The following is a 21,036-nucleotide window of genomic DNA, read 5'->3' as shown; positions in this document are numbered from 1 at the left end:
CTTCCATCTCAGGAGACAAAAACGTGCCGCTAAGCATTCTGGGAAATAGTTCCCACTCCTGTCTTTCTCCTCTTTCAGTTTTTTAAGTGCTAACCTAAAAACTCTAGTTTATTCAACTCTTGGAGGTTTGACTGAATTAATAAAAGTTAACACAACTTACTGCTGCAAGTTTATCTTTCACAAACTCACATTTAGGTTCAAAATCTAAAACTGGATACATTTATTTTACTTAAAGAGTAGAAGATAGTAAACACAACTAAATGTGGCTCAAATGTTTTACAGTGTTCCTGCCATCATTTTATTTTAACATCTGGTCAATGATCAAAAACAGTTTTGTGAAACACATTGATGTTGTTAAAGTTGAAAAACCGCCCCAACCCAGTGCAAAAACTTTAATCAAAAATGTAAGTTTTTCTTAAATCGCCGTGATTCCATTTAACAAATTTATTTTTGTAATTCCGTTTTATTGTTAATATAAATGCAGATCCCGTCAACTAAAGTGCGGTATCTGTACTGCTTTAGGTTTGTCTGGTTTTCTTCTAAAAGCTCGTACAAAACGTCGTACTAAACTCTTATCTACTGGATTTTAACATTAAAATCTGTTGCAACATACAGTAACAGTTCTTTATTCACTTTAAACCGGTAGGTTGAGCTAAAAGAACAGGAAAATTAGAGAAATGTAGATGTATAGTCGTAGATTTGCCTCTCTGTCGGCTGCTGACACCATCGGCACTAAACTGGTAATTTAGTTAAAAACTGTTATTTCCTAACACAGGATTTTTGTTTTGTCACAGAGTGAAATTAAAGGTTACATTTCCCAGATTACACTGAAATGAAATGACTGAATTCACAGTGTATTTCAGTTTATAGTCTTATTTACATTAATCTCACTTATTTCATTTGGTTTAGTGATGGCAACTTCTTTAACTTCCAGAATTTTTTTTTGTACTTTATTTGAAATAGTTGAGGTCAGTGACAGTTTCATTTCCTGTTTCTGACCAACTCAGTTTATTATTATGTTTTTATAACTTAATTCATTAAGTGTGTTTAATAAGACAAATTCAAGTCATTCTTACATAAATCATTTATTGTTTTCTAACACATAATTCAAATTTCTTTGACTGAATTCTACAGAAAGTCAACTCAAACTTTTACGTAGTTCCAAATTAAAAAACTAAAATACATTTAAATTATTTTAAATGTATGTTTTAACATGTTATTTTCAAAGATCCTGCACATTGAAAAAAAACATAACACAATCAACTTAATTGATTCATTTAAGTTGATTCAATTAATTAATTTTTTCAGCGTAGGACGAAGAATACTTCTTTTGTTTGGACTCGGCCTAATATCAGTGAGGAAGCCACAACTGTGAAAATCCTCCCTAAGAAAGATATGAGGAGACTCAAAAAGAACTAAAAATGATGCAAGCTGGTGAAACATCAGCTGGGAACAAAAGACATTAAATGGAGGAAAGTCAGTTATTCGACAAATCGCTGCTCTGCTTTGGCCCAGAGAGCCGACGGACTCGGCATCAAAGGTAACAAAATATTCCTGGTTTAGAGAAGAAACCCAGTGATTGAAATTGCGCTCTCTCTCTCCCTGAGTAATCACTGATGTAGTTTCTGAATGCAGAAATGGCTCAAAGTTAAAAAGAAGCGAGAAGAGCTTTGACTTCAAGCTCGTTTGGACTGAAGATAATAAGTTCCCTAAAGCGACTTACGTGTTCCCGGAATATGAAGGCGAGGATGGCAGCGGCCAGCTCTGCCAGGAAGATGAGCAGGATGAGCATGAAGAACTGCAATAAAGTTAAAAAACACAAAACCAGATAGTGTGAAAAGTACAAGCTAGGTGAGTCAGAAAAACTGCACTCTAGGTTCTTGTAAAAAAAACTAATTACACGCCGTCTGTGCCCTCTGAAGTCATCGTTACAACATCGCGATGTACGAAAGCACACAGATGGTTTCGCTTTTGCACAGAGTTGCACATGTTAGCATGAACTCACGAAGAGAAGCAGACACTTGTTCTCCCGAATGGCTCCGCAGCAGCCCAGGAAGCCCAGCAGGAACAGCATGCCTCCCATCCCCAGGATGATGTAGACGCCGGTGAACAGCAAAGGGTTGGCCGCGACAATTTCCCTGAACCCAGTGGGGTCCACCAGAACCCACACGCCCACTCCCAGGAGGAACGAGCCGCCCAGCTGCAGGAGACGAGAAAAAAACAAAAATTCAAACAAAATATTAGCCATGGTGTCAAACTCAGGGTACGGGGGCCAAATCTGGCACACCATAGTTTTTATGCGGCCCTCTAAACTCCAAATTACATCAACAAGTTTTTCACAAATCCACAAAATTTACACAAAATCACCAAATTTTTGCTGATTTTATTGACATTTTTTCTCAAAATTGGCCAAAAACTTTGCGTTTAAGTATCTACTGCTTCTGCCTTACTTCATGCCAAATTTCAGTCCGTCATCAATGTGGTGAGTAATAACAAGTCGCATTTTACATCACACATTACTGTAAATATTGTAAAAATTCATTACAAATATTTTTAAATTAGCACCACAATTTTATTTGTGTTTCTGATGGCAAAAAACACAAATAATAATAATTACTAAAAACACAAAAACAATCAAAATCCCGGCTGGACTGATCAGTGTGAAAAGATGTTCAATATTACTTTATTTTAAGAAACACTTAATGAATGCTGAAACAGCTATTTACTGATATTTTAGCAAATTAATAGGTTTAGTCGATTCTGGCACAACTGGCCCTTTAACAACATTCAGATTTTGGCCTTTCGGTTTGAAAAACATGTTCATTCCATCTTTTGCACAAAATCTTCTTTGATAAGATTTCAGTCTGCCCAGTTCTGCCTGTTTTGTCCTTTCAGAACAACTCCTTTAGGCCGTCTTGTCTCTTTGAATCCTAACTCAACGTTTACACTCTCATGTAAAAATGCAAACAGGCGAACATTTATACAACCATACATCTTTGAAAAGCAGAAGTGGAGCCTCCTGAACAACCAACAAGAATGTAACAAGTTGTTTCTGAATGACAAAACGCTCATCTTTTCCAGCAGCCATTGTACAGCGGCAAAAACCAGTTCATTTTATTTATATTGCACCAGTTCCCAGCAGTACAGTTAATCATTTAGAGTCATTTGAAACTTTTTATGTGAGAAAATCCAGCAGATTGTACTGAGTCACTGACTTACAGCTCAGTAATATAAATGTCTTTCACGGCTGAATAAGAGTTCAGGGAGAAAGAGCAAAGGTTTAGTTTCTCCACTCACTATGGGAGTGTAGAGATATCAGCCTTGCTTCAAAAACCCCCCCAACTTGCTAAAGCTCCCATCCTCCCCCATCCTCAGTCTCTCCAAAAATCCCATCCACCACAGGCTAACCACTCATGTGATTAAGAAAAGTAGATACTGAGGTGGGGGAAAGATCAGAGCCTCCAGCATTTCTACTGCAATCCTCTTCCTGCAGCCTTTTATGAAACCTGGCTGTTATAATACTTTTTCATGACAGTTTAGTTTTTTGTTTGTCTAATTGAGCTGATTTAGTTTTTATTATTAACCAAATGTTTAGTTTCATCTTAGTTTTTATTGGTTGCAGTAGTAGTTCATACTTTGGTAAGGTTTTGGTGCAGACTCAAAAAGATACAAGTATTATTTTGTGATTATGTGATTGGGTAATGCTCATCAGAAGAAAACCATTTTCAAAAAGAAAAAAAGAAAATTACATTATTGTCGAACGACCAACTAACTGATGTTTTATAACAAGTTCTGCTGTCGCTATTTTATGACAGGAGGATTATGGAGCATCGTAAATTAACATCTGATATGAACTGATGGATTGAGAAAAAAGAATAAAAAAATAAATTTCACATTCTGATGTGTGATAACGCCACCAAAATGTAACGTTTCAATTGTTCACTGCGTTTCTATCACTTCTTATGATGTAAAGCACTTTGAACTGCCTTAGGGTTAGGGGTTAGGGTTAGGGTTAGCAACCCTAACCCTTGCTGATTAAATGTGCTACACAAATAAACTTGACTGATTGATTGATTGACTGACTTCACATCAAATAAATGCATCGTATAGTTCCAGTTAGTTTTTTCCATTATTTATTTAAGTTAACAAAATATGTTTCCTCGATTTCAGTTTTTGTAATTCTGTTTGATTTAGTTAACTAAATTAAACAGCTTAGCGGAAATATACTAGGGAATTATAAAAACTGGGAGTCGTTTTTAAAGCTTTGGAGGTATAAAAAAAAAAAAAAAAAAAAAAAAAAAAAGCAAAAATAAAAATAAGAAACAGACAACATTCCCCTTCTCTGCTCTACTGGCCACATTATCAGCCCAGCCTTGAACAATCACATGTGAGTGGAGTCTCTAAATGGTTTGGATGCGCCTAATAAAGCAGGAAAAGACACAAACCTTCTCCACTCCGACCCTCCCCCCCACGCGGCTAACGGGATTACCCCTGATTGTCTTATCAAGTCTGATAAACTCAGGTGTCAGTCACCGGCTCCATATGGCACAGAGAGCCTCAGATGTGTGTCAGCACACTAAAATTTAATCAAAAGAGAATTTGATAGAATCAAGATTGCCTCGTCTAATGAAATGCAAATGCGGCTCCATTAGTAAGAGGCCCGTCTTAAATCATTAACTTCAGAGGTAGCCTCTTTGAGAAGGAGATGAAAAGTACTTACAAAGATGAGAAAATTGAAGACAAACATGAGGTACTTGATGCAGCTGAGGCAGTCGCCCTCCATGGTCGTCCCCCGAGCTGAAGCCTCGCCCTGACCCTGCAGGGAAAAGCAGAAAACGAGACGCATAAATCCTCCATATTGGACGGTTATTAGGCTGATGATGCTCCGGTTGGACCAGTTCACATTTTCATGAGTTCAACAAAACACCAACAAATAACTGTAAAACACTTGAGCCACATTTAGTTGTGTCTAATATCTTCTACTCAGTTAGCAAAGCTTGAGGATAATGTCCTGTTCACACTAAATGTTTCTGAATTGAAACCAAAACAATTTTCTTGTTGACTTAAATTACATTTTCAAGGCAGCAGATGGACTTTCATTTTCAACTTAAACCACCTGTAAATGTTTTACAGTGCGTCAGCTGGCTTGCTTTAAATTCAGATCCTTCTTTGCCAGATTTAATGTCCAAACGTTTTCTAAAGAAATTAAACTCTTTGGCGATGTCATGATTCCTATCTTTTCCAAGAATATAAAAGTGAATCAAGCTTTAAAATTAATTTCCAGAGTCAGATGATCAGCTTCCCTATCAGCACTTGACATATGGTGTTCTTCTGGTCTATTGCTGAGCGTTTTAAGGACCTAATTCCTTACCAAGTCTCCTTGTGCATTAACCCAAAGGGGATGGCCTTTACTTCAGAGCATCTTTTTGTTAATGTAATGAAAGGCAGAAGCTCCTGTGCAGCCGTCAGCTCACCCGCTACCTGACATAAACACACTTTACTTGATGAAGGTCCTTCCTCGAAGCACTCCTAGATAATGAAGAGCCTCTCTTGTGCATTAAGGGACGACATGGCGCTGTATGCATCCCTGACCCCGCATATAAAGTCAGCCACTAACTTCCTACAACAGAGGAACTACCTGAAATCTCGTAGAATGGAGAATAATGTTATGATTGAAAAATTCAATTGACTTTCACTGCAAAATTACAACATTTTACCAAGTAATTTTGGTTTAGTTTCTAGTGCAAATAACCAGACAAAACTAATTTAAAAGTAACTTATTAGCAAGATATGTGAGGTTGTTAGAAGTCAATAATTCCTTAATATTGATGAAAAAGTCCTTGTTCTATTGGCAGATAAATTCACTTACAACATGGACAAAATGTTTTGTTATAAGTAAAAAAAATTGCCAATGGAACTAGAACTTTTTAAAATCAATATTAAGGAATTAATTACTTACAACAATATCCTATATTTTGCTGAAACGTTATTTGTGAATTTCAAGTGTTGTAAGATATTTGCACTAGAAATTAGACCAAAATTACTTGGTAAGATGTTGTAACTTTGCAGTTTGAAAACTGTAAGCTAGTTTTTGAGTTTTCAGATGATAACATATTTTAAAAAGATTTTAGTCATTAACCCTCCCTAATTTGTACTGAAAAGATGTAGAAGTGTTCAAATTTGTAATAATTTTATTATATTTCTGAAATTTCTACTTCTTAACCAATCATGTTGATATTTTGGAGGATTTTAAATATTACTGAATTTACATTCTAATCAAACACACCAGTTTGAAGATTAGTTCAGTTAACCGTTACTCTAATTAACTGTTTTCTTGTTCCCAGTGATAAGGCTGATATGTTTGTATGGGTTGCAATATGAGCCCAAAAAGTTAAGTTGTTGAAAGTAAGAATTATCATAGATGAGGTTGAGAAAATTTCTGTGTTGGAACAGAAATTGGTTCCAACAAATTCTTTAATTGAATTACTTTAGCAACAGCACCACTTACAGGTTTGGGGGAGTATAATTTCTGGAATCAGTCCCACATTAATGCGTATGTTTTTGCAACCAATAAGCTCCTTTACAAACTAAGTAAATATATGAGTCATCATCTTGTTTGCATAAATTTAAGACATTTGTTCTTGGAAAGTGGCTAATTTTGTAATGTGACTGATGCTATAACAGAACCGCTAACTTTGGTTATCAGGGAAAAGGTTTATAATACATCCTGTTACAATATATTGATAAAGTACATTTCAGCAATGTTCTATGCTTTAGTCAAAAAAATTTTAGTTTCTTTAAAAATATTAGGAACAACAAGATGGGTAAAAATCATCTATATGAATAGAAATCAACTAATTAAGTTTAATTAGCTCACTAATAAAGTTTTATACTTTACTACCAGAACACATCTAGTATTGTTGGTCGTTCATCTGTAAGCTTCTTTTGCAGCTTAATCTTGCTGTTGCCAACATGAGCTACATGAGTTTGTCTTGCTGAAATAAACAAATCTTAATTGAAGTGGTTGTTTTTCCGAATGCCTGCATGTGTCAGTCAGCGTTAATTACGTCTTCACATCTGAGTGGGTTTCACACGGCGTGTGCACTAATGCTCCCGTCACGCCCCATACCAGCATCACGGATGCTGCCTTTTGATCGGCGCTGTTTGTCCATCTGCAATTAAGCCTAAAGAAAGCAGCGTCCATGAATTTGGTTGAAGCAAAACAACTGCAGGTTGTTTCTAAAAGTTTAATTTATTTGGTCAGCAGTTTATTTGGTCCCATAGAAGCCATGGGGAAAAATTTAGCGTTACTTCACCAAAGTACGGAGGACCAAAACTAACATGATTAAAAATAAAAGCATATACCTTTATTACTTGTTTTCCTTTTCCTTAAACATGTTTTCATCAAGAAATTTATACATTTTGTTTTGTCTTTTCCTTACACAAGTGTCATTGTCATTGCCTCATCTCGTCTTATTTTTTCTTGCGCATTGTGAGAAAATAATCAAAAAATGCTTAAATGCATATGAAGGGCCATGTCGTCAGTTTTCAGCTGCTGCCTACTGGTTGGTTAGCATCACAACTTACTTTGCTGCAACAAAAATGGCAGCTAAGTAAATGGAAAGTCCATGTTCGACCTGTTTTGTTTTTGCAACGGAGGTTTGTAGTGCATTTCTATTTTAAAGACAAAGACATTAAACAAGCAGATATCAATAATATAAGGAAAGCCTTATATTATAGCAGAAAGTACAGTGGAAAATACTTTCAGTATTAGATTATGCCGCCTGAACTGGGTGCTAACAGAAATTTGCAACAACCTTCAACCACCACTAGGGGGAGTGTTAGCTTCCAGCTCCGGCTGATGTTTGGAGTGAAAATTAATTAGTTGCATTTTAAACCACTTTCCATCTGCAGTTGAATTAGATTTGTGTTTCTAAATAAGTCTGCTAAATTTTAGCAATTAAACAAACGTATTTTCTTCTGCTCCAAGGATTTCTCTCTGTGGGGAAGCTGTAATTGCTGTGACTTTAAGGGAACACAATTAATAATATGTCAGAATCTAAATGACTCACTGCTTTATTAATTTGTTGTTTTGTTGGGGTTGAAACTTGGTGACAACCAGATTAAAAAGCATCTTCTCAAAGGAGTTTTAATAGATTTAATAACCACCTACTGGAAGCCTCTAAGCAGAAGAAAGAAAACAAAAAATGTCTCCTTTCATTCTCTTTTGTTGGGCAGGCTTTCCACTCCCCTGGGTAATTCTCTCTGCAGAACTGACACCTGGGTTATGATCAATGCTGGTCTAACTCTTGTCAAATATGATTTCACTTTACACACAGAAATTCACCTTTGAGGTGATGCAAACCAAAACCATTTGCCAAACATTTGCCTCAAGTCCAGCACTCACGAAGAATCGAAATTGCATGAATAATTAAGCAGAACAAAAGCCTTATCTTTTTGTCTTTTAATATTGCATGCTTGGGTTGGTTTGTTGGTTGTATTTTTTAACTTGCTGCAGAGTATTGATGTGTTTTGAGCCACAGAGAAAGCTTTTTTTGTCTCGCTGCCAGCTTGTGTAAGTTGGTGTGACAATCAAATTGAACCAATCTAAAGATGCTGCATGTCTCTTTGTCTGGTTGGGGACGATTTAACATATAATGAGAACTATTACTTTCCTCAGCAGCCAGCAGATGCATTATGTTTTTCCCATGATTTAGGAAACTGATTTAGAGTGACGGTTAAATACGTTCTGTAAATCATAATGTTATGCTTACGTATTGATTACCCTCAGAGTGGTACTCTGAGCAACCAACCACCTCATTGCCTGAGATGGGTTTTAATTAACTCCATCCTTTCCTAGATCCAACTGAAAGGCCTAATGAGGTCACAGTAGGTTTTAATTGAGATCTGCATAAATTACTGTCTCGGAAAAGCGAGTGAAGCGGTCCGTTCTGTCAATCCCTGGGCCTTAAGAGAGCAAACCGTATTTTCCACAGCAGGGGATGAGGAGACAGGCTGCTGGAAAACCTCTCAGTTTTTATAACCACAAACAAAAATGTCTGATCTCTTTTCCAGCCTCACCCTTTCTCTCTGCACTCCCATCTCAGGCTTGGCCCAGCTGTCAGATGTGGGGCCAGTTCTCTTCTGTGCATTAAAATTCATTGCTTAAGATCGCTTTTACTGTATTTGCCTAGCGAGGCTCCCAGTACAAGGTGGAAACCAGCACCGTATAAATCAAACTGCCACAGCGAAAGTGCAGAGTAAACAAACTAGCCTTTCCCATGACTCCCATAAGACTGCTGGCCCTCATCGATCACAGTTCAGAGGACAGATCTCAGACACCCAAGTCTGCAGATTCTGTTATCTGGAAAAGGGCAACAACACAGAGGCTGCGTACACACTGCAGCCTGAAGAGGTACAATTTGGATGTTTTGTCCCATCAGATTTTTTTAGCATCGTAGTCCACACTTCCAAATATGTCACTTCAAAGAAACTGAAAGTGTCCTGCATGCACAGTCAGGGGCGCAATAATGTCACACAGAGAGGGTGCTCAGTGTTTTGCCAAATGCCATGATGGTGCGTTCACACCAAACGCATTATGCCCGTCAAAAATGCGTCCGACACTTCCAGTTCGACCCGTTTGCACTTTGAATGCAGACGCTTGACATTTTGCTCTATCCGTACCACTTGGCGTATCTGGTTTACATTCAAAGTCTATGTGGAGGCGCGTCAGATGTGTCTAAATCGCTCCTGCCATCGTTTTCTGTTGCTGGCCTATTTGTCGGACACATTGGACGCACTTAACATGTCAAACACTCAAAGCTCTCTAAATCGCACTGCGCTAGACATGCGATACGCATTGCGATGGGCCCTCAATGCGCCTCCAAATAGACTTTGAATGTAAACCAGATGCATCTGACACACAAAAGAGTTTGGTGTGAACACTAAGAATTAGTGCTCAGTGTTTGCAGAAGTAAACCTGAATGCTAACAGTAGAACATATTTTACGATTTTAATGACGTTATCCAAGCGGAGCCAGCACACCTACAACTTAATCCTCATTACTGTCCGCCATGGTTGCTGTTTTTGTCCTTGCTTGCATGTATCAAGATGCAGAACAGTGACATTTGTTGAGTTCAGGTCAGATGAACTGTTCAAGCCGTTGATATCAAAGTGAATAAAAGTTCAATCTGTGTTGTTCAGACCATCAAGATGAGATCAGATACAGGTCAAATTAAGGTAAAAAAAAAAAAAGATCAGAATGGAGTCACTTCAGGCTGCAGTGTAAACGCAGCCAAAGTTTGCAAAATGTATGAATTTATGTTGGTATGACAAAATGCAGATGTTATAATTAACCAACACAGATGCAGAAAGAAATGCTGTGCTGATGAGATTAGAGAAATATTTTCTTAGAGAGAAACACTGCATGTCATTGATGTGACAATGTAGCAGCAGTCTTTGCCCTGAGGTATCCTGCACAAGCCAACTCAATTTACATCAACGGCTTCTTACGTTACCGACATCATTAAATGCCGCGCGGCTCCAAGAATCCCTTTGTTTACTACTGGAGATCCCCGGCTGTGGACCTCAGAATGGTGGTGCTTGATGGCGGATTAATGAGATCCGAAACCCAAATCAACTTTATGATACCAGCAGAAGCCAGTGCTCTGTAATGAGGACAAACCCATCCGACCTACATTCCTCCCAGTGGGAGCGTTTTGAAGCGATGCCCTGAGCATTTTTCCAAGCCGATCTTAGACACCAAGAGCTCCATTTTCTCTGCGCCCACAAGATCAACAACTATGGCTGGAAAAGACAAAGATAAAAAACCCTATGACGACAGGAAAAACACATATAAAAGGCGGTTGTTTGTTTATCTTGACAATCCCTTTATGGATGCAGTTAAGCGTACACTGCAAAAACACAAAATCTCAAAATCTGTGGTCTAGTTTCTGCTGCAGATATCTTATTACACTGGAAAAGAGACAAACTAACGTAAAGGTAAAGTTTAAACAAGAAAACGTGAAAAGATTGTCTGATGGTGAATAGATCTCTATGCTACTTTTACAGCAAATTTGGTTTAAACGTTTAAAACTGGGGTTTTGCTACTAGTCAAAACAAAGATGTTTGTAAGCAGAGATTGGAAAACACTTATCTCCAAACTCACTACAAATCCAGTGTCCTTTCAACTGAGTAACATTATTCATTTATATTTTATGCAAAAGATCTGAACGTTGCCTCTGGTGGTATCCAGGAAGTATCTTGCTGAGACTACTAGAAAATCTGATTCGATTAGAAATAAAGTGTCTTTTTTAAATGTGCCAGCACAGCAAGAAATATTAAATATCTAATCATATTTACCCATTTTTAACATGTTATTCCACTGAAATACGCATTTTAAATATTACTGCAATATCACAAGTGAAAAAATAACCTAAATGAATTTTGGTTAATTGTTTTTGACATTTTTTTTGACTTTCAGACCAGGCACTAGTTGGTTTTAAACAAACAAAAACATAGCTCCAGACGAGATGCATCATTAACTCGTGTTGAAATTAAGTGTATATGGAAAAATGTTCTGGTTTATTTGCTTCTTTTGTTTCCATTCTTTATCTGTCATGAAAAATGCAGGATTTATAAAAATTGGCACTCTTTTTGAAATGTCTGGTACAAGTTAATATTCATTAGGGCAATATTTTATAAACTTTTTACATGAAGTATCACCTGGGTAAATACTGAGTTTTTCAAACACAAACACTAGAGGAATTAGAAAATGTTAAGTACTGATTGCAATGTAGCAATGATTTACATCTTTACACAGAGGCATTTTCAAGATTGAAACTGAGAAAAATCTATAATCGTTACTCACTAATACCATCTACAACATCCAATATGGCTGCCTTGCTTAAAAAATGTAGGGATGCTTGCATTAAATTATAGTTTACATGCATTTTTAATGATTTGTATGTCATTAGATTTTTCAGTGTAAAGTTAGTATTTTGCTCAAACGCCAACATACAGAAATGCTGCATTAATTTTATTACTGTTAATTATTGCTAACAATAATTAGCTTAGATGTTACAGAGTAGATTTAGAACAGCCAAATGATTTCTGTTCAATTGGGTTTGAGCTCATTTGCAGATCCAAGATCCAAATTTTAATCAAATACAATAAATGGAGCCTCCAGAACTGCAATTTGTTTTTATTTAGGTGCAAATAAAACCAGAATTTTATCTGTGTATAATAAATTCAGCACCTTTGAGATCCATGGGGACCAAACATAAAAACCAAGGTTTAATGGAAGCTGCAATACTTGTGCTAATTGCTAACATAAGATGCTTAATCGACTTTAAAACTATAAATCATTTTGTCTTTGTTCAAAGTCCAATTCTCTGTTTTACAGTGACTGTTCTCTCTCTCACAGTGTGCGGTCACCTCAGCTCCTACTATAAATAATTTAATGACTGCTCACAGAAGAAAAACTGGAAAAAAAATATTCTGAAGGCCGTTATAGGTCTTAAAGAGAAAACACACCTGGCTTAATCAGCCATTTGCAAGTCAAAACCTTAAAAATGGTCACAAATGTCTCATTTGGTACAATTAATAAGCTGAATCCATATGCCTCTGCTCCAGCAGCCTCCCCCCTGGATAAATGGATTACAAGGACACCCTGTCTGTGCACCTCCACCAACCGCGTGTTCAACAAGTCTACTTCATCTTGGGCGGAGGTCTGCATAGCAGATAATCATTAACAATGAAACCCTCTTGAAAATGTAAGAGGTAAAACTTGACCTGCTTTAATGCCATTGACCTCTAAATGATCACCTGTAATTGAACCCTGGGGTCTGCCCTGAGGTCCCAGGTGCCTCGATGTGGCGGGGTGTGCTAATGCTTTGTGCGCTAATACCCTCAGACGACACTGAGGGACCGTAAGCATGCCGCATCACCCTTTATCTCAATTAAAAACCCATTTTCTCATTTCTCTGCGACTTCCTAAATCATCCACAGCAAGTAAACACCCAAAATCCTCTAGCAATGAGCTCCCCTAGAGGACTAGCATGTCCCTTAATGAACCTCCAATTAGGAGGGAAAGAGCCCTGGGCGGGGCCGTCACACCAAAGTGCTTTGAAGTTCACTGAAGGTAAAGCAGCTGTAAGCTTTCTCTATGAGCTAAAAACGAATAACCTGGGTTTGAGCCCTCCCGTAGTTCTAAGAGGGTCGTTTGGATCCCGCCTGAGTGGTTCGCTGGCTTATGAGCTTTTTTTTTGTGGTTTCGCAAACTGAAGAGCTAATGGGTCGCCCAGTTGGCCGACCGTGACATCTGCTGCACTCTTTTTGAGCGGGTTAAACTGTTAAATTTAGTCAAAATGTTTGCCAAGAGAGAATAAAAAGCAAATATTGTTGCTTGACCTTCTCATCCTCTAGATGCCAGACACACCACCTGAATCTGAGAATCTCCATCCTCCTCTGTGGATCACACAGGTAGGCTTTGCTTTCCTGTCTTTGTTATTTAGAATAATTGACAAGCAAATACCCAAAAGAGTTCAGGAATCTGCCAAGCCATATGAATATTTCCTATGCTGATTAAAACACACATCAATAGTTCATTCTCAGTGAACCTTTGCCTAATGAGCCTTTTCACAGTATGCATAATATAAGAGGAGTGCAACTAATTGGCTATAATGAATTAGCTCCAATCCACCAGGTCATCTATTATTTAATACCGTTGCTCCTGAAAGAGCTGAGCGGCACACACCCCATCCATTCACATGGGAATGATGTTATAGAAACCCTGAGGGCTGAAGTCCTCTGACCAGGCAGCTGATGCTCTCCTGAGTAATAGGCTGATTAACCAGAAAGCACATTCAGAACGAACAAATGCACAGTCAGAAACAGAAGGGCCATGTGAAGTCAACATTACCGCCGGCCACATTCTTGACATCCCAACTGGGCGCGGATCCAGCTGTTAGTGCAGGCCAAGCTGTTGCTGACACTCAGCGAATCGATTTCCCAGATCCTTGGATTAGAAAGATAGGGCGAATGTGAAAGGCATTGATTTCTTCTTGATATTTAACATAAGTGGTTGATTTGTGAGGTAAACAAACTGATATTTTTGTCTTCACTGGCCATATGTTTGTGATCCTCTCTTTGACTTACCAGAGACTTTTATTTAATTGCTTCACCGCCTCTTTCTGGGTGAGTGAAGATACAAGCTGGGATCGATAACAGCTGGTCATGGATGCATTAATCGCCAGGAGCTGCAGCTCCGAGTCGGCCGCTGGTCCTGCAGCAGTGAGGGCATGTGGTACTCCACATAAACACTTCCACTTCTGAATGCTTTTACAGTTTTTTTTCCTTTTTTAATAGAGGGGGAGGATGACACATGATCCTGGGGGGATTTCCAGAAAACTAGGTTATAACTCAATTCATAATTACACAACATGGGAATTATTCCTCTGCAGATCTGCTTTTCCTTTTTCTGTTTTGCCAAATTCTACTTTCTGTAGCTTATTCTTCGAGTTCCTGGTATTATGCGTTTCTCACCTCCATATCAAGCACATTAAAATCACCATTGTCATCAAATGTCGATTGTGCCAGAATGTATTGATGAACCCATTAACAACCTGTTCAAATATTAATAAACAGCTGTCTCTGGATTCTTATAATTAGTATTGAACATCTGTTCACAGCTGCTCCAGGATCTTGTGATTATTTTTCAGATTTTTTGTGCTGCTACTTCAGTAATATTTCCAAGAAACTTTGTAATATTTTCACTTTTGTATGATGTTCATTTTGACTTTTTGTTACTCGCTAAATCAAGAAATGGACTGTTACCATTTTGCACAATATGTTTCAGAAACTGTTAATCTTACCGACAAATTGCACTCCAATCAGAGTTGCATGACTCATATTGTTACTCAAGTAAAAGTAAAAATGCATTTGATAAAAAGTCTACTCAAGTACTGACTGACTAATAAAACTATCAGTCATTTGATATTTAAATCTTACATTATGAAATGGACCAAAATGTAAAGTTTAAAATTCCAAAAATTTAACTTAAAACAAAAATGACAATAATTCATAAAAGTAACAAAAAATAACAAAATCATGCAAAAGAAAATGTTTCCAAATCAGTTTCTTTAACAAAAAAGACTTATGAAACTTTAACAAAAACTGGACATGTATTTGGTGATTTTTTTTGTTGTTGTTTGTTTTTCATTCAGTGGGTAGAAAATACAAGATTTTTACTCAAGTTAGAGATACTTCATAATAAAATGAATCAAGTAAAAGTAAAACATTATAAATTTTCCTAAAGTACCCTTTTTCAAAAAATTACTCAAGTAAATACATTTGAGTAAATGCAATTAGTAATTACCCAACTCTAATCTAAAGGGACTTCTGAAAAAAATAAAAAAATCTCAAGTTTGCCAAGTTTGGTGCAAGAAAAGAGAAAATATCCAATAAGCAAGATTTAGAGAATAAAATGATCCAATGACGTCAGAGTAATATCTTTGAGCCCGTCTTCAACCAGCAGGACAATCCACCATGTCACAAAGCTCAGGTCATCCAACACTGGCTTTCGAACATGATAATAGGTTCACCAGGAGCTGCAGCAGCAACTGTGTTGCCATCATGTCGATATGAAACAAAACCTCTGCAGGAATGTTTCTGACATGTTGCTGAATCTTTGCCATAAAAAATGGAGGCAGTTCTGAAAGCAACAGGGGGTTTAACACAGTACCAGCAATAAAAGTGGCTGGTGAGCATATCCTCACAGCAGACCCACTTTCTCACAAGCAGGGAAGGCTTCTGATAGCTTTCTCTGCAATAACACAATGCAGGCTCTCATTATCTAGTGAATGGCAGGGGAAAAGTGCTGCTACTTCAGTTTTTCCCAGTCTACCATTATAAGATCACTGGCAGAGTGAGGATGATTGCAGGTGGAACTTGTATTATATTAATTACCCATATTAAAGAAACCACCTGAGCAACACCCATACTAAAAAATACAGACAGGTATATCATAAGATACGATAAGATTTTAAAAGTGCAAGTTAATCAACTTCCAACATCTTTGCTGGACTCAAGATGTTGCCAAATGATTGGGAGTGAGTTGCTCCTCTTCCTCCTCGATGCCTCAATATTTGAAATTTGACCTGAGTTGCTGTATCATGCAACCAAGTCCTCTAAAAACTGTAGTTATCACTTCCCTGAAACATCTGCTTACCTTCAAATGGTTGCTTTCTCAACTTCCATGCTACTCTCTATAAAAAGTAATCTCTAAGGCCACCCAGACATGCTGTTAAAGTGGCCTTTGTCTGCAGACTGTGTTTGGCATCTCCTCCTAATGCTAGTTCCTGTTAGAAAACAAAAGGGAGCACAGGGGAGCACTTTATATCAGTGGGGGGAGCACAGTTTGGCCCGCCATTTGTCTAATGAACAATCAGTCACACTTTGGTACAAGGCCATATGTTAGTTTGGATACAGCTTGCTCCCTTGTGTAGAGCCTGAAACCTGTTTCATCACTCACAGATGGCTGCGTGGCGCGCACGCATATCTAAAACCTTGAGAACGAAAGTTAGTGAAGGTTCAACAAGATAAGGGAGAGGGGAAAAGAGCAACGGCGTAACCCAGTTTCTGATACGAGTTGGAGTTTAAAGCGATCAAAACAAAGCCTGGAGGGTACCGGTTCTGAATGTGGTTTGGTGGGAGATGAAAGAGATAACCGTATAAAAACCAGTCTCTGCTGCGAATGTTTGCAGAAGAAAACAAAGTGGGTTAATGTCTCTGAGTGGGTTAATAAGCACCGACAGCTTGTACTTATTAATATAACACTGAGACAGTGTGATAACAGAGCAACTGGTTGGGGTAATTATTATTTCCTGTATAACAGCATTTGATTAATAATTCAAGTTTGTTAGTTTGTGCATTTTATGTTCACAGTTTTATTCCTTATGTTCAACCCACTGGTCTGAAGCCTGGAGCATTAATGTGTCTCTCAGCACAGAATCAGACATTTCTCTGCGCAGGGTGATTATAGGTCCATATTGTTGCACGGGGCGGTTCTGCTACCGCTGATTAAGCCTCATAGAATATGGAAATGACAGGAGAAGTTTCAGATGCCTTCGTGGTTACGCAGATGATTGATGTCTTCCTACAACAACAAGGGGACATAATTAGGTTTGTCATGATTACAAATTTTACTGGACGATAAATTGAGCCAGAAGTTATTGCGATAAATGATTATATTGTTTTGTAAGGACATAATAATGCGAGAACACAATCTCAAATACCAATAATCTTTAAATTCTAACTAACTTTTAACACTGGATCTAAGATATTTTAAATATCCAAAATAAACAAAAGAAAAAATAAATAAAATGAATTATAAAGTCTTTTCTAGTCAAGACCAAAACTCCAGACTGAAAAGATTCATCATCCAGTTTTAGGTAGAAAGAGAAAAGAGAAAATAACAATAAATCAGACAAATTTATCATGTGATTAATTGAGTCATTGGTTATTGCGACAGCCATACTTCTACTCATTCAAAAGTGTAATTTTTGATGAGAAAACGTTTGTATAAACATGTTCACTGCAAAATAAAATCTTACCAAGTATTTTTGCTCTAGTTTCTGGTGCAAATATCTCAGTATACCCACAACAAACCTTTTAGCAAGAAATAACAGCTTGTTTTAAGTCAACAACTCCTTAACATTGACCAAAAAGTACTGGTTCCACTGTATTTCTCCTGTATTATAAGTTAAATAAATAATCTGCTAGTGGATTTTGTATTTTTAAAGAAGTTATTGTCTTGAACTTGAAACAAACCAACTGTTTCTTGTTGAAAAGTTACTTGTAAGTTCCTTTTGTCTTATTTCAGGCGCCATGATATTGCAATGGAAACTCGACCAAAATTACTTGGTAAGATTCTGTGTTTTTGTAGCGATAGGAGTGTATTCCTATAGAAATAACAAACAAATACTCATATAAATCACTGAAGTAGCGACCTTCCTCCTGAGTGCTTTCTTTTACTTTCTGCATGAAATCATCAGAACAGCAGAGCTGTCACTGTGATTTCCTTCCACTTCTCTCTCACTTTTTCCGCACTTTGAATACATTAAACTTCAAACGTGTCAAGAAAGCCACTGACTGAGGGGAAATGGTGAACTGCGTCAAAGAGAAGCCAACTCCAACCTGATTTATCTGTGTCGAGTGAAGCTAGTTCCTTTGAATCTTAGATGTTAATTTCGACTTTGATTCTGTGTTTTATTGGAATTTCAAAGCAAATCTGGATGTATTCATTTAAAAGAAAATGACAATCGCTCAACTAATTTTTTATGGTAAGGATTTATTGTCCAGTACATTGTTTTTTGTGTGTGTTCTGCTTGTACTTTTCAAAACCAGAACAGTGACATAAAACCCAATCCACCACCTGGGAACTGGGTCCCTGAAGGTTCCCAGTACACCAACAAGTGATGGCTACTACTTTAAAAGCAGCAAAGGGATGTTTAAATTACAAAAATTACAAAAAGAAACAGTCTGAAGATCCAATCTTTTAGATCAAGGTTACCGCTTACAAAAATATACCAAAGTTTTTAAAAAGTTGCAGTTTCAAAACAGCTAAAATTTAGTGCCATGCTATGTTAATAATTTCCCTCTAGTGAGAGACCAGAAAGTGTAGGAGGGAAGTGCTGAACTGGAAAATCCACAAGTGGGTTTCCAGTGTCAAGTTATCCAGAGATTTTAAAATCCAAAAACATAATTTATCGCATGGCGTTCCAGATGTTGAGATGCAGTAGAAAGTGCTGGATTTGTGTCCAGCTCCAGTCCTCAAAGGCTGATGTGTTGCCAATTTTAGATGCATTTCTGTTCCAACCCAGCTGATTTAAATGGTCCAACTACGAACTGAGCATGTTAAGCAGAGGCCAGGTAATGAAGCATCATTTGATAAGGTGTGTTGAACCAGAAAAGAACTAAAACCTGCAGGAAATCTGCCCTTGAGGACTGATTTTGGACACCACCGGACCAGAGTTTTTTAAGTTTTTGTGTTAATGTTGTAAAACCACATTGTCATATCTACTTATTTTTTCACAAATCAGTAAATCACAGAGTCTACATTGCCATTTCAAGAAAAAAATATTGGCATTGAATAAAAGAAAACCTTTTATTTAACCTTCCTAAGAGCTAAATGATAAAAACTCATCAATAATTCAACAGAACTATAAGGATGCATTTTCACCAGCCCTGTTAAGTTCACTTTGATCAAACGCTAGTTTCTCAATAGGAAGTCAGATTTGTTTGAGAAGGTGTGAATCCACAATCAAACTCTGATGCAAACCAAAAAAAAATTTAGTTTAGGGTTAGTAAGAGAAATGGCTCGTCACCTTTTACCAAAGACAAAAAAAAAATAATCCTACAACCGCCAAAATCTGACACTACTGCATTTTTGGTTACATTTTATGAAGAAGGAGGTTGTTCCCATGTTTTCTTCCAATTTCCTTTGGTGCAGCGCCACCACAGGTGAGGAGGGCAACACGTTTTGAAATTAGTTTAGTTTGTTTGACAGGGTGCAGTGTGAATGCAAACCACACCAGCTAAAAATGTAACAAATGTTGCAATTTTGGTCCCCAATCGAACTGAGTTTACCGGATTGTCAGGTGTGAAAAGTCAATGTTTAGTCAGGTGTCTTTAATAAAAGTAAACATTGAAAAGACCAGCATTGTTTGTAGTTTATATTAACATCAGCTAAATAATGGCAATAAATTTCCGTGCCTTAAAGCATGTAGCATTTGTCTGCTGTGTCTTAGGGCTGTTAACAGCTGATCCACCCGGATCTGAACTCCCCTTTAACCTCTCAGTCTTTACATGTCTGCTGCTCAGCCATGCCTGGAATACTAATGTTGCAAATGTCAATGCAAATCAGAGCCTAACAATAAAGCAGCACAAGCCTGCTGTGATGGTTAAAGGACGAAAGCCTTTCTGTCTGTTTTGCAGCCGCAGCAGCAGCTCTCGCTCCGGCGCTCTGCCTCCTGTCGGTGGTAACAATGGCTTTTTGCTTGTGCTGTCAGCATCTTGCTGAAAAGAGTCTGTCAACAAGCTCTTTCTGCTGTGATTCTCACTGATTTTACACGTGTGTGCAGAGGCTGGAATCCCTCAAGACAGCAGCTATGCATTATTGCAGAAAACCAAAGGGCACCAGTATGTTTGAAACACAAATATGTGTTGGAGATGAAAGTGGTGGATTTTCTTTTTTTTTTTTTTTAAGTCATATGTGCAGCATTTGAAGATGAAACTCAGCCATACCATGCGGATCCCTTTGTTGCTCGTCTTTGTTCAGGTGAAACTGTTTGTGACTTGTCCTGCTTTTCTCCCCCAGCTCCCGTTTTCATGGGCTGTAGAACAGAAACACGACAAAAAAAGAAACATAGGTTAGGACCGAGCTAACAAGATGAGTAAATAGCAAAGGAGAAATAAATGTGGCAATTCTTTCTTATAATCAATTTGAGCAGAATAAAAGTGTGAGGAGAGAAAAAAAAAAGCACAGAAAAGAAAATTCTGTGCCACTTAAAATGACAGAATCTGCATTTATTATGTATGAAGCTTTTGCCCCGAGGCAGAAGTGCTTCATCTGTGTGAATAGTTCACTTCTCACCACTGTTAACAGCATGAGAAGGAAGAAAAGACGACTTTAATAGCAACAGTTTAGACTAATGTTGCATCCAAATAAAAGGCAATTAATGGTTTCGCGGTACTAAAGTAAGGTTAAGGTTAACTGTCCATTATTAGTAAACCCAGCACACCACACTCTCCTCATACGGCTTCTGGCTTGACCTTGAGGAGCGTCTGAACTCATGCATTATTCACTTTCCTTCCTTAGCACATGTTGCTGACTTTAACTGTCAATGCAAGTGTCTCCAGCCATGTGTGTCTAATGAGCATAAACGCTTTAAACTTTTCCTGTCTTTAAATGGCTTTTTTTTTGCCACAACCGTCTCCCAGCTGAAAATAACGATACGGCAATGAGCGCCAATTAAA

At 37.7% G+C, this 21,036-nt stretch overlaps 1 protein-coding gene across 8 annotated transcripts in view; it reads right to left on the bottom strand.

Annotated features, from left to right (window-relative positions):
* Nucleotides 1-21,036, bottom strand: part of tspan18b (tetraspanin 18b) — a 74,895-nt gene that overhangs the window by 6,072 nt on the left and 47,787 nt on the right. For all 8 annotated transcript variants that reach the window (XM_055040447.1, XM_055040431.1, XM_055040440.1 and 5 more), the window contains 4 exons: nucleotides 20,305-20,393; nucleotides 4,721-4,816; nucleotides 2,006-2,200; nucleotides 1,724-1,798 (listed from right to left, as the gene is read on the bottom strand). In XM_055040447.1, the coding sequence (XP_054896422.1) occupies nucleotides 1,724-1,798; nucleotides 2,006-2,200; nucleotides 4,721-4,816; nucleotides 20,305-20,307 (369 nt within the window). In that variant the 5' untranslated portion in view covers nucleotides 20,308-20,393. The remainder of the gene's footprint in view (nucleotides 1-1,723; nucleotides 1,799-2,005; nucleotides 2,201-4,720; nucleotides 4,817-20,304; nucleotides 20,394-21,036) is intronic.

This window comes from Poeciliopsis prolifica, unplaced genomic scaffold (assembly GCF_027474105.1).
Source record: "Poeciliopsis prolifica strain line A6 unplaced genomic scaffold, Auburn_PproV2 SCAFFOLD001, whole genome shotgun sequence".
NCBI classification, from domain to species: domain Eukaryota; kingdom Metazoa; phylum Chordata; class Actinopteri; order Cyprinodontiformes; family Poeciliidae; genus Poeciliopsis; species Poeciliopsis prolifica.
The sequence above is the reverse complement of the archived record's forward strand: the minus strand, read 5'-3'. Positions and strand labels throughout refer to the sequence as shown.